The sequence below is a fragment of the Syngnathus acus genome, chromosome 21, assembly GCF_901709675.1.
Source record: "Syngnathus acus chromosome 21, fSynAcu1.2, whole genome shotgun sequence".
In the NCBI taxonomy this organism is placed as follows: Eukaryota; Metazoa; Chordata; class Actinopteri; order Syngnathiformes; family Syngnathidae; genus Syngnathus; species Syngnathus acus.
The window spans coordinates 8,346,465-8,360,670 of record NC_051105.1 but is presented as its reverse complement, the minus strand read 5'-3'; the positions used below and the strand labels follow the sequence as shown (position 1 = coordinate 8,360,670).

At 42.1% G+C, this 14,206-nt stretch overlaps 1 protein-coding gene across 1 annotated transcript in view; it reads left to right on the top strand.

Moving 5' to 3' along the window:
* ptpn4a (protein tyrosine phosphatase non-receptor type 4a) overlaps window positions 1-14,206 on the top strand; it is a 32,631-nt gene that overhangs the window by 9,601 nt on the left and 8,824 nt on the right. The window contains exons 2-15 of the mRNA XM_037280730.1: window positions 962-1,116; window positions 4,786-4,893; window positions 5,261-5,303; window positions 6,051-6,129; window positions 6,242-6,286; window positions 6,508-6,560; window positions 8,870-8,990; window positions 9,351-9,438; window positions 10,201-10,289; window positions 12,250-12,313; window positions 12,779-12,951; window positions 13,350-13,418; window positions 13,541-13,675; window positions 13,838-13,999. Of these exons, the coding sequence (XP_037136625.1) occupies window positions 979-1,116; window positions 4,786-4,893; window positions 5,261-5,303; window positions 6,051-6,129; window positions 6,242-6,286; window positions 6,508-6,560; window positions 8,870-8,990; window positions 9,351-9,438; window positions 10,201-10,289; window positions 12,250-12,313; window positions 12,779-12,951; window positions 13,350-13,418; window positions 13,541-13,675; window positions 13,838-13,999 (1,367 nt within the window). The 5' untranslated portion in view covers window positions 962-978. The remainder of the gene's footprint in view (window positions 1-961; window positions 1,117-4,785; window positions 4,894-5,260; window positions 5,304-6,050; window positions 6,130-6,241; window positions 6,287-6,507; window positions 6,561-8,869; window positions 8,991-9,350; window positions 9,439-10,200; window positions 10,290-12,249; window positions 12,314-12,778; window positions 12,952-13,349; window positions 13,419-13,540; window positions 13,676-13,837; window positions 14,000-14,206) is intronic.

The window sequence follows — 14,206 nt, the reverse complement described above, 5'->3', positions numbered from 1 at the left end:
TTCGGACAGGAAGAGAGCAGTGGAAGGCAAGCCAGCCTGTGGGGATCGTCTGTGTGTCAGGCCTCATCATTTATGTATCCCACTGTGAGCCAGTGATAGTACAGCATCCTTCAGCATTCAGCTGAGCTTCAGTCTCCGCCTTCCCCACGTCTTCCCCGCGAGCTGGTTGGCAAAGCTTTCTCTTTGTCTCCATGGCGTTGCTGTGTGCAGGTGGCAACCTGAAAATATCGCTCGCTCCAAATTGAATGACGTTGCGCCTAGTTGCTGAGCGTCTTGTGGTCAGTATGTTAATATGACCTTTGGGTGTCGAGATATTTCCTCTCTAATTGACCGTTAATTGTCTGTTGGTCTGCAAAATTAGGCGCAGTTCAATGTGGGATTTTATTCCCCATTTGTCCCACCGTCCAATTCGTTTAGCGTTGCCCCAAAGTCAGTTGGAATGGATGGATCAATAGACTTCTACTCTTTAAGAAAACTCGCTCTTGCTCACTAAAGATGTTGATGTCATTATTTTACACGGTGCTCCTCACTTGCCAGAGGTCATGAAACAGAAGGAATAAAAACATTTCAAATCTGCTTTGGTATTTAACTTTTTGTTTTTTGTGGCGTTCGATTTCAAAGCAAAGTGCTGTTGCACTATTTTCCATATTCCCTGAGATGGGATCTGCTGCTTCTTTGGTGCTCGTTGACATTTTTTAGTCACGAAGCACTCCTTGTTCTGCAAGTCTTTGCTTGTACAATGTTTCGAGCTATGTTGCAGTGATGGGGGGGGGATGGAAGGCACACGATAATTCTTCGCGTAATCAGAATAGTTTTGTACTCCAATCGTATTGGTTCACAGATCAGACATTGCCCTCGTGACACTCCAATTTGTCGTAGTTCTTAATTTGCTATGTTTTTGTTTCACTCATGACCCACATCTCCTTCTGGTTGTGTTTTTTTTTTTCCCCCAACTTCACAGAACCCGGTAGGAGCGTGATGAGCGCGCGCTTCCGCTTGCCTGCTGGCAGATCCTACAATGTCCGGGCGACGGAGCTGGAGCGAGACAGGCACCACACACAGGTTGTGTGCAACATACTGCTGCTGGACAACACTGTCCAGGCTTTTAAAGTCAGCGTAAGTACTTCAGTAAACTTCAACTTGGAGATTTTACGAGATCAAGATTCCAAATGACCCTTCTCTCACTCACAGGCTATGGGCAATTAAAAGTTTTTAAACTACAGTCACTAGCATAGAAAGAAACAGAGGGGGTGTAACAAATAAACAATATGGACACTCTGAGATGTCAATACCATGGCCCCACCCCGTGCGTGTGTGTGTGTGTATAGAAGGCACATCTGCATGCTCGTTGGAAAGCAAATATGCCCCGATGAAGGGTGTTCCTTTAAATTTGACAGTATGGGAGGATGTCTCTGCACAAGTTGTTGATGCAGGTGGTGCCGTCGTTGAGGCCAAGCCTACGCCTTTGGCGATTGAGCTCCTGACAGTGTTTTCAAAGCGGAATCGCTTCAGGCAGGGAATTTCAATCCCACCCCCCTCCAAAATGTTGTCAAACAATACACATTTCATTCGGGGGTTTTTTTTTTGTTTGATGGGAGAAATGTATCTGCTTCATCCCACAATCACAAGAGTAGCTAAAAGCAAATATATGATTTTGCCCACACAACCTCTCTGCTTCCTGCTCACGATTCCCCGCAAGCCCCCTTTCCCTGCATGGAACTGAATGAATGCCTCGGTCTCTGTCAGTGTCATTGATCAGACCCCTGCAGCCGCAGTAACTTCCTGGAAAGAGCAGCCATCCTGAGAGCCACAATACTTCTATTGATCCTAGCCTTGACCGGCCTTTATTCTAATGGCGAGTAAAAATCCAAAGGCACTTGCTTATTGTCATGGAAACACAAGTGTCAGTGGTGAGAGAGAGAGAGAGTGTGTGTGTGTGTGTGTGTGTGTGGGCTTATACATATGCGCATATACATACACACACACACACACGTATAAATGGAGTGATCTGTTGGGCCTTGCGTTAAGACCCAAAAGGTTCTTCCCACAGTGGAGCCACTGTTGTGCTACTTAGAAAGCAAAATCAGAACCAAAGGCAACTACAAGTATTTAGTGATGAATCAATTTAACACTTGAACATTAGTCAACAACACTGCTTTTATATGCCCGTCTTGTTACTGAAAAGCCCAACTTGTGTCACTTTATATTTTTTATATTGTAAAATAAAAATTTCCCAAAAGGAACAAGAGAATTTTTCAAATCGGAATAAATTGCAAGTATTGTGTTTGAACTTAGTGGTTCCATTGCGTAGTACTGAATAAGTAGCTTAAATGTGATTATAATGAAGGCATGCAAAGATTAATATTGCACATTCAAAAGTGAAATGAGGTTTTTCTCAGTTAATGACTTGCTTGCTTCTTCTTTGAAACCACAAAAATACAGTTTGTGGACTTTGACACAGTTTTTTGGTTAGTCGTTATAGCCTGAAGAAGCAAATAAGTATTTCACAGTAATTGTCACCAATTATTTTCATCAGACAGTTGTCGTTCGAACCTCCTCATGTGATGTCAATGGAAATTCCGGAACGGCAAATAAACAGATTTGGTGATTAGGGAATTTGCCCTTTTTTTTTTTGCCAAGAACTGTGTGTTTGTGTGTGTGTGTTTTTTTTACAGTTGCACGCAAAGTAAAAGTTAATGAAGCATGTTAGACAAAGTGCTTGTATGCCAGTTGATATTTCCCGCAAGTTGTACTCGAATGAAAACGAGCCCTTTTGTGTCACAATCTTTTTATTCCCCCTTGCAGTCGGGATGCCCTCAGTCATCGCGCACTCTGTCTGTGTCTCGTCTCCTCGCTCTCACGCACGGAGACGCTATTTGTGTCAGTGCTTGTGGTGGACTGATGAAGAGAACCACAAAGAGCGTTTGTCTCATTCAGCAGCGTCGTCAATCACTCCTTTTCTCTTGGCTGCTCACTTTTGTCTTTTTTTTCTTTTGTTTTCCTCTGTAACTCTCTGTCTACGTACTTTTTTTCCTCAATGTGCTACACACACACTTTCTTGCTTGCCCTTGTTGTTTGTCTTGTTTTACTCTTCCCGTAGTTTCCGTTTGATGTCACGCTTAGTTCTAGCCCGCCGTCCCTTTAGATTAGAACATTGGAGTTTGAGCTCAAAAGTGGGAAAAAAAAAAAAGCAGTCCCGAGTTCCAACACACAGACACGGAGTGGCGGAGGCTTCCCTGTGAATTGAAATAAAAAGGAGCTCTGAGCGTTTGCATATCAGGCTTGGGAAGTTGCTTCAGACAATGAAGAAGCAGGAAACATGCCTATGAATAGCCTGAGAAAGGGAAGTAAGAAAGGAAAATGGAAATGAATGTTCCATTCTGATAGTGTGTCATCATATGTCAATATATTTCAAATGTAAAATGATTAGATAATCTGTATGAAAAATACATTGAAAGAAAACTGTAATTCAGCAAATGGCAGTATTTTGGATTGATTTCTCATCAATAATGGACGTCACACCTCAACATTATTGCATTATTTATAATCTGCCTCGTTCCAATTGCAGTCACAAATGATACTTGTCAGTGTCCTACCGGTCCAAATTGACCTGCAGCCGAATCAAAACAAATCGACTTTTTCATGTGGTTTGTTTTTGTTTATTTCGACCAGTACAAAACACTTTTTACAACTTTAGTTCACATTTTTGTTTCACATGACTTGTCGAAAAAAGGAAGTGTTTTAAATTGTAAAGTGAGCAGTCAGGAAAATATGAGCAGAGCTGTGTTAGTCACTGTCAGTTGACAAACACGCAAAAAGGGCTAATGGACGGCCGGAGATCCTTGAGGCCCGCTATATCATCGAGCCAACTGTCAACTATCCGTCCGCATGTGCCTTGCGCGTTGCAACGGTGACAAACTGGCACATGTTCACGCTCCACACTGGGCTGTAAAAAGTGTGTCACTAGGCAAAAGAGAGAGAGAGGTGCGAGAAAGCAGGAGGTTGGCGAACGCGTGCGTATTTTCCCGCAGGAGCTACGATGGTGTGGTTACACACTCGGATTTGATTTTTTTATTTTTTTTGTTTCACACTAGGTTCCACAGTTTAGCTCCTCACTCGTACTGCTCCTTCTCGGACTTACGGTTCAATCAATGAATAATGTCGACGACACGAAGCTGTCAAAATAAAACCAATGTTTTGCTTCTCGCTAATGTTTTATCTTTATCATTTATACTCCAGTTTTATAAGACTGTCCTGTAATTCAGTACGATGGGTGTCAAATTATTAGCCAAAGTGTTCAGAAAGGAGATCTCAAAGCACATTGCAATTAACTACAATTTTCACTGTACGCATCAACATTACCAGCGCCACACTTGCGATCCTATACTAGCCCTCCGGCTCCGCTTCCTTCTTTGTACATTTTCTCTCGCTAATTGTTGGTGAATGAGTTTATCTCGTTGAACATAAATATTCCAGACAAGTTTGGAGGGGAAATGCTCTTTCCAGCTCTGTAGTCTGATACAACATGGCACTTGCAGTGAAGTTCCACTGACTTAGATATGATTTAATTAGTTCCTCCCTCATCCTCGTAGCCCTCCCCGACACTCTTGTGATGTTTGAATTGAGGATTTCGGTAACGTCAACAGACAAGGGCATACCTCCGAGATTTGCAAAGAAACGCGTGCCTTTTTAAAAGCTGGTATTGTGGCCCAGTTTTACGAACAGGTTTTTAGACCCACTTTGTTTTTTTTAAATGTCCCTTCTGCCTTGTGTCCTTATGTGCAGAAGTCTGATCATGGGCAGGTCTTGCAGGACCTTGTCTTCAAGCACCTGGAGCTGACGGAAAGAGACTACTTTGGCCTGCACTTGGCAGATGACTCTTCGGATGTTCCGGTCAGTATTGTGGTTGGATGATCCACGAGTGTGTGTGTGTGTATAAACAAACGTGCATGTGGTAAAGTTGGCTTGGCTTGTTGGCCAGTATTTCTCCTGAAATTCATTGCTCCTCACAAGATGGCGTAGCATCACTCACAATTAGTAAAGTTGTTTTCATTGAGTCACATACCTTATTGTAGTTCCAGACAGATGGGAAAGATTTTTTATTATATTTACATATGCGGTATGCAAGTTTGTATCAGTGTTCACATATTTTTGATAGTCGTGCGTGTGTGTGTGGCCATTGATGAATAATTTAGGCAATGTAGTCATGCTGTGGAAGCGTTATGATGTCTCTAAGTGTCTCTCAATCAATATTTTACAGCGCTGGCTGGATCCCAACAAGCCCATCAGGAAGCAGTTAAAAAGTAGGTGAAATCCACATGACACTTTAACCAAGCACCTCAGACGGTTCTCCCGAACTGCCCCCGAAAATTCCGAATGCATCAGCCGGTCGAAGGCGTAATCTGTCGTCGGACTTTAGCGAGCGATTGCTTGAAATCTGCTCCCCACCTCCAGCAAAATGACCCAGTCCGCATGATCTGTGTTTTCAAATGTTAAATCTGCCTTAAGCGATGATTAAACTCCATTTCAACCCTGCTCTTATATTTGCTAGTGAGTAATTTAGATTTTGTAACGTCAAGCTCTGAAACAATCAAGCACCATCGCTTTTGATTTAGGACTATTCTAAATCTGCAGTCCTGCAGCACCGCTTGAACTTTATTTCAACCGCGATGTTTTTATTGTCTCATCGCGGAGCGCCTTATTCGGTACAGCACATCATCTTTAAGCGTGCTTGTTTTATGCATTTCACGTGTTTTTCATCTTTTATCTTCACGATTGGGAGGCAGAGATGTGGAATGCAGCACAATGTCTCTATTGGCCACCTACTAAGGACAAACACACTTTTCCTATTGTTGGCATGTCCAATGGTAAAAATAGGTACTACCAGGTTTTTTGTTTTGCTAACATGGCTCTTTTTGAATAATGTGTTTAATTCAGCAAGGTTTTGGTGCAAGCTGTGATAGTACTGTGAAGTGAAAAAAATAATTTGACAAATTATTAATATTTGAGTGCTGAAATGACTTTCAACCCTTTTTTCCATCTTTTTCCAGGAGGTTCCCCCCACAACTTGAGCTTCAGAGTCAAATTTTTTGTGACCGATCCCAGTAAACTTCAGGAGGAATACACACGGTAAAACCTTTTTTGTTTAGTTCAACTGTTACACAGACTAATGACTGAGTTTGGTTCTTTTGACTCCGGCATTGGTGTTCAATCAGTCACCGGGTTGTCCTTTTCTCCTCAGGTACCAATATTTTCTTCAGATCAAGCAGGACATATTCACTGGAAGGTGAGTTTGTGTAGGCTGCTTCTCATGTTTTGCTTTAATCTATTTCTTTGAATATTCCCACCAGAATTTATTTATTTTTTTCTCACATTTCGATATCACACCATGAGGAATCACCCATGTGTAAAAACAACTGTGATCTTGTCTCTTTGGCTCCAACGCTAAATTCTATCTGTGTACAGTATACAAGTGAGTGTGTTTATGTGTTTTCTTCCGACATCCAGATTGCCCTGTCCTCACAACACAGCTGCACTCTTGGCTTCCTATGCTGTTCAATGTAAGTAGCGCTCCCTGGATACACTCACTCTTCATTATGATTGAAATCCAATTCATTAAAGCTCTCTTTATGTACACACACTGTAAAAAGTAATGGCTGTGGTTGGTCCAGTGCCCTTATGGCTGCTGCTCACAAGCCATTACTATTCAATTAAGCTGCGGTCTGTTATTAATGGCACTGTACATGAATATGCAGCATGATGGTGGAGAGCACTGTTTTGAAATCCTCACTGATGCACATTCAACCCAATGGCCAATCAGAACGAGAGGGGGGGAACTGATATTAAACAGTTTGCTCATTCTGTCATGAAATTGTGCATTTTGGAAGTCAGACTCAAATTAGCAGTGTGTAAATATTGGAATCTTTGGTGGAGTTTCTTAGCTGTTTGTTTTAAATTTTACACTGCATCTTGTTGACAGGGTGGACAATGACATTTTGGACAAAATTATTCTGATGATGTGGAATCTCTCCGAATGCTTCAAAAGTACATCAAGATTTCATTCTTTCGTCATTAATCCAGCAGCTACTTGTATTATTAGATTTCTTTAGTCCTTCGTCATTAATCCAGCAGCTACATGTATAAATAGGTTTTGTAGAAAAACCTGTAAAGTAGAGATACTTAGACACGTTCGCAGAAGACATGTAGGTATTTTGAGTAATCTCAGATAATCCTTATAATATGTCACTTGGATTTTCTGTAGGCTGGTTTTACTACCGTGTAATTTGAGCACACGTGTGCAATATGCTCCGAACTAATACAACCTTACACCATCTGTACATGCACTAAACTGGATCGAAGCAGGTCTGCTTATGGTACATTACGTAAACGTTCATTTTGCTTGATCCACCAACATCCACAAATGAAAAAAAAAACTCAAAATTGAAATTCATACATGTTTTCTTTGGCAATATACTTTTTTCAGGTGTATGCAAGATTTCACCCCCACCATGTATTGCACAGCAAATATCGCAGTGAGGCTTAATCGTTCTTTACTGCAGGATGTTTATCCGCCAGCTGTTTGTGACACGTTTGTAGCATAGGAAACTATCAGAGTCTGTTCGTGCTCATCTGCTCGTGTCTCATCCCCCCCCCCTTCTCCACATGCTCCGATTTTGTGGGCTCGCACACTATATAGGTCAGAAAGGAGATTTGGCCTAGTGCGCCGACATCATGACACTACCGCTTTTTACACGGAACAACCCAAACACACTCTGCGGCTCAATTCTCACTTCACCCTGTGCCAGCCAGATTATGCAGATAAATGTTTGCTTTGGGAAGAAAAGGGCTGCAAGCAGCCGCATATGCCGCTAATTCAGTCCGCTCGGTCCATGTGCCAGTACTGATCAAACGAAATCCTGCATTAAAGCCTCATTCACAAAAGCTCTTTTTACAATTTGTGAAATGGTATCGGAAATCCTCAGCATACTGTTAAAACGGGACAAATTTGTTTTGGTTTTTAATTCAAAATGAGTTTGTCTACAAAGTTGCACCGTCAATAATAGAAGCAGTTTACGTTCTTGTAAAATGGTTTTAATATTTTGTCGTTTATGTTTAGCTACACTTATTAGCTGGTGTGCACCAAATGAAGAATCTCTGGCGATATTTTTGACAATAGTCCGCATGTACTAGTCAGGATTTGTGTCAAAGGTGTTCAAAGGTGAAGCAGGCACTAAATTACCATCAGCGCATATGGTCCGAAATGGAGAGCTTAACAGCTTGTTTACGCTTTGCCGCTCATTATTGAAAGCCTGAGTTGATGCTGGCTGAACTGAACCGTGTTAAAGTAATAACCGCAAGCAACGCCGTTCCAAGACCTCAGCTTTCGACTGTACATGGATTTCTCCCTGGAGTTATGTGTGCATCAATAAGCGGGTGGGCTGGAATAGATTTATTTGTCAATATGCTTAGGCTGCAGACGTGTAGGTTAGTCCAGGGACTACTTGAGCGAATTGATGCTTTTGAACTTCGAGTGCGAGCTATCGAGCTAATGGCTTTGGGAATTTGATCCACGCTGCCTTCCTCCGATGCTTATGAAAGAGCGAGATGGGGGAATAAGTTCCCCTCCTTATGCTTCTCTTCCTGGAAAAATGAACACTTGCATTATTTTTGTATTCCGATTTTCATCCAATTGAAGGTGTTAACATCACTTTGTTGTTGGATAATGTTAATTCGAAGACATGAATGATACCTGACAGATAGTTAAACCCGTGGCCCTTTTTCCAACGTATGACATTTTGCTGTCTATACCAAATGTACAAATATCTGCTGGTAAATTGACGCTAGCTCTACGTCGCCCTCTGTGTTGTAGCCGAATTGGGGGACTACAATGAGACTGAGCATCCTGTGGGCTATCTGTCTGAGTTTTGCTTCATCGCCAACCCGCCTCAAGATTTCCATAAAGAGGTCGCCAAACATCACCAGCAGCACAGGTACGGAAATTTGAAGATAAGTTGTCCCAATTTCTTCTCCTGTTTCACATTACAGTATCGTAGTTATTCAATCTACGAGACTATTTGTCTGTTCCCACGCTCATGTTTTACTACTGCTTTATGTGGCATTCGCCCAGCCATTACACTCTCGCAGCGCCTACTTTTTTGTTTTGCTTTCCTCTGGCTCTTCCTCTCCTTCACCATATGTCTTGTTCGTTAACACACACAGCACACACACACTGACTTATCCTTCCCACAATGTCACCATGCCTCCCCACTTGCTCCACCATCACTGATCCTTGCCTGCATTTTTACTCAACTCTTTGTCTCCCCCCCCCCCCCCCCTTTTCTCTCTCCCAGTGGTCTATCTCCTGCCCAGTCGGAGTTTAATTATCTGAACACAGCACGCACGCTAGAGCTCTACGGGGTAGAGCTGCACTATGCAAGAGTAAGTAAAGTTTGATCTGCTAATGCCTGCGTGTGTGCTTGTTTTTCTGTTTATCTAGGTTTCCCCCATCTCCTAAACAAGCGGCATATGCCCTGTTAGACAGTCATGGTACAGTGTGCCTGCACCTCATGTTTGATAACTTTACCTCCATAAACACTGATAATTAGGTCCCAGTCTATTGATTGTAACATTACTTATATCAGATGAGTAGTCAAGTGTCTCAACACATCACAGGTTGGTGTTGTTGCGGGATATTCACACAATGCAGATTGTATTCAATCATTTGCTACCCTGAATGTTTTTATTCGAGAGTCAACCATGTGGTGAGTCAGCATCCTTCATTTCTTAGTTGTATACTGTAGTTACACACCTTACAGTGGTTGACTCCAAGGATGAAATACTGGATCGGATCAAATGGAGTGTCATGACACAGCCTTTAAGTTGTGGATTGGTTGTCCAACGGTAAGATAAAAAGCCTCCATTTATTCGTTAGAATAGCTCTCGGGGTCACTAAATCTGAACCCACGCAAAGTTGCCGTCCCGCTGTGTTTTCTCTCGAGCATCTGCTCTTGTTTTTAGTCAGGTGTATCCACACAGAGGCGGCTCTGTTTAAACCCACCGCCACATTGTTGCTTTGAAAGAGTGAGGAAGCCTGTCATCAAAATTAATTTTCACCCATCTGGAACGTTTCTCCATATTTGTCTTTTTGTGCATTTGGCACTTCAGTCTCAACACACATTCTCTGTTTGCTCTTTTTTTTAGGATCAGAGTCACACGGAGATACTCATTGGGGTGATGTCTGCCGGCATTGTCATTTATAAGAACAGGGTACGGATCAACTATTTCCCATGGTGAGTGACACAAACACACACACACACACACACACACACACACACACACAGTTGAGAGATGAACTTAACGCTGCAGCGATGTTCTTACTTTTGATGACTGATCACGAGTTCAACTGGCATCTGGGCTGAGCGTGGGGAATAATTGAGCCACTAAACTCGATTGACCGTAACCATATATTTATATCCACAAATAATGGTCCCAGTCAAATTGACGCTGGTGCTACTTACTGTTCTGACTTTATGAATACCAGACCTAAGTACAGATGTGTGACCTTGGATAGAGATTTGATGTTTATTCTGTAACCTAATTAAGTTTGATAGCCCTAATTAAGTGTGATAGCTGCCCACATTCTTGCCTGAAAGAGAATTAGAAACTGACATCCCATCTGAAAGAAATCAGATGTGGCATGACTCGATATGAAAAGTTGTTTGCAAACCAAGCCAAGATTCACTTAGATTTTGTGGGCTCCTCGTAGCAATGGTGGCTAGTGGCTCTACTCAGTGATACTGTGTGGCCAAGAGCAGAGAAACTGCCAACTCGAGAAGCGTGTGGCTAAGGAACAGTGCTTTGTTAAAAAAAAAAAGAAAAAATCTAATTCCTTTGATTTATTCATACTGGGCACTCCATATATTTCTGGGGACCCATTCCTGGCAACTTCTCCTGACATTCACTCTTTGGTCTGTGCAGTTTCGAGTTTGGTTTTAACAAAGAAAAAAACAACTATTAGTCATTTTCCACCCAGACAGAGATCCGCTAATTTGGGGAATCAAACGGAAGATATTGTTGATATAACTCCACCTGAACTGCCTCCAGGAGTCCTTGTTGCTTGGAAATGTACTGTGGGGTATTTTGATAACCTTTCCCTGAGTTGCTGAGGTGGCTATTACCATTTAAACCTAACTGCAGCCCTTTTTTTTTTTTTTTTTCGAATTATGTGGCTGATTTGCTCATTTTTCTTCATGCGTTGTACCATATTTCTCAAAAATACTAAAACATCTTCCTTGTTCTGAATTGCATCCAAAAATGGATTGTGTTTTTTCTTTTTTTTTTTTGGTAGAAATCTTTCAGGTTTTTACCGTTTGTCTTGGCAATGAAAAGACAAACAAATAAGGCACACTTAGATGGGCATGACTCATGGACAACCTCATCTTGTGTGTGCGCATGTGAAATATATTTAGCAGGGGATGATGAGTCACAGTAGCAGTCGAGCTCTAGGAAGGAATTATGTTACTCTGCTGCTCATCAGCACACCTCTTACAGTGTGTGCTCATCGAACATAACAACACGATTCTTTTCAGTAGAAAGACCAGATGCGAGATCCAGGTGACAGTGACTGGGCAAACTTGTGCTGCGGTTCTGTAGATCCGTCTTATTGGACCTGTAGCATCCAGATGACACAAATGTCTGTAACATGTATATACACACACGCCACAAAATGATGTTCAGTTGTTAGTACGCTAAATGACTACCATGTGTTCCACGCCCCACCTGCTGTCTCTCGTCTCTCACATGTCTTCAATGTGGAACTGGAACGAACTGATGTCGATTCACTTCAGTCTGATTGAGTCACAGTCGGACATAAGCTCATTCAACCATTGTGGCTTACAGTGGAAGTTTTTACTCACTGCAGGGTCTGTGCCCACCATTATGCCCAGTGGGGTCTAAGTCAGAACATTTGGCTTTTTATTACCACCAGCCGTCCTCTCTGCGTTTTGCTTTTAGCAAACAATCAACTCGTGACTGATTTATTTTAAACACTGTGAAACTTGATGTGGCATGCTGTGTTGCACTAATCCAAATCTGCCACACTATCTAAATGCTTCTTCCTTAGCCCACGCTCATTTTCTTTCTCCATAATCCTGCCTAGAGATTTTGTATTTTAGTATGAGCAGCCTTAAAAAAAGCATTCTCTTTTTATAGTTATTAACATGGACACTAACCGTCATTTCTTTCCTCCAGGTTGAAAATTGTGAAAATATCCTTCAAGTGCAAGCAGTTCTTCATCCAATTGAGAAGAGAGGCGGTAAGTATTTATAAACACAACAATCAAAATTTGTTTCATTACTGTTTTGAATGTTGAATGCAGGTTGTGGCCACCTGCTGGTAGGGAGCGGTATCGCATCCACGTCAGTAACGTTACAGTCAACTGGGAGTTGACAGATTCTACTTGGTTTATGTTTCTGACTAAAGTTTCAGACTTTATGTATAATATATGTATTTATATCGTTAGTTTTGTCTGCCACATTTCAAATATAACTTCCAGCTGCATTTTACAGTCCCTCCCGGGCTTTAAGATTGAGCCAAAGTAATAACATATCCAGAAATTGTTCTTTTTTTATAGTATTAGCGTTCTGACTGTTCCAACTGTTGGTTTATATTTCTCTGCATTCTTCACCTCCTAAAAAGATGACACTTTTTTTTTTGCACTTGTTTCCTTTTAAACGCAATTCTTGGTGTTAATCTTGCAACATATTTTCCTTCCACTCAGACCGAGACCCGAGAGATACTGCTTGGATTCAACATGGTGAACTACCGGGCCTGTAAGAACCTTTGGAAGGCCTGTGTGGAGCACCACACCTTCTTCCGACTGGAACGACCCGTCCCGCTACAGAAGAACTTTTTCTCCCATTACTTCACGCTAGGCTCAAAGTTTCGATACTGGTATGAAGAAGCAGGAGGCATTCAACACACAAATAATCCAAAGCATGTTGAATTCACAGACCGCCTTAGACAAATGGAGGAGAACATGCATTATTTGAGACACACAGTTGTTTCACTTTGGGTTTATAGGCTAAAACACTAGATGGCTTGTGGGCACCTTGCATGCTACCTTCTTCCAAAATGTCTCAGCTAAATTATTCATGGTTAACCCAAAAAGGCATTTTCAACGTGCAATTGTGGTTTAGGTGGTATTTTATCTGCAGTTTAAATGGCAAATACTGTACATTTTAATGAAGACCAATGCTACTAATTTGATAATCGACTTCAAGGCTATCAAAACCTCGCATTTTGTAAGGTCCTTTCAGTTTTATGACATTGTTTGTTATTGTTCCACATAGCGGGAGGACGGAGGTACAATCTGTACAGTACGGCAAGGAGAAGGGCATCAAGGACAGAGTGTTTGCCAGGTACTTACCCTGTCTGTCTGTCTGTCCTAGTTGGGCCAAATCAAACTCCACACAGCAGCTGTTTTATTTTTGTCTTGAGTTGAAGTCTATTTGCACCTCAAGAAATTGCTTGCTCTGTGCAGATCGCCTAGCAAGCCTCTGGCCAGGAAGTTGTTGGGGGGAACTGACTGGGAGACGGTGAGCAGGAACAGCCTATCAGATGAACGACTGGAGACCCAGAGCCTGCCGACTCGCTCGCCACCTGGGACACCCAATCAGTGCGTCCACATTTTGGCCTTTATATAGGATATGTTGTTGATCTGATTCAAATGAATATGCTTGCGTTATGATCAAAGCGTGAAATGTTGTGAGTCCTTTTTTTTTTTTTTTTTTTTACACCTCACAGTTAGTCTTAAATTCTGCGTTTGTGTGTTTCTTAGGAATTCGCTGTTCACACAAGAGGGCACGCGGCTACGCCCGTCGTCTGTCGGCCACCTGGTCGATCATGTGATACACACGTCGCCGAGCTTGCCTGTCTTTTCTTCCAATCACAAGTCGGCTTCCTCCACGCAGGCTAACAGCATCAGCTTGGACTCCACCCCGTAAGTGTCGTCCTACCTGTCTGCAGATGTTAAGCCCCTCCCCTTTTTGATGCATGTTTCCTAAGTTTGGATTTAGCGTTGATTCGACAGATTTTAGTTCTGTCTCCCATACAAAAATAGTGCCCTCTGTAATTTGGTGGTTAAATTCTACTCATCTTTTGTTAGTGCCGCTCTGTCTGGCTTCACTGCTGAGTTGACTTTTTTTTT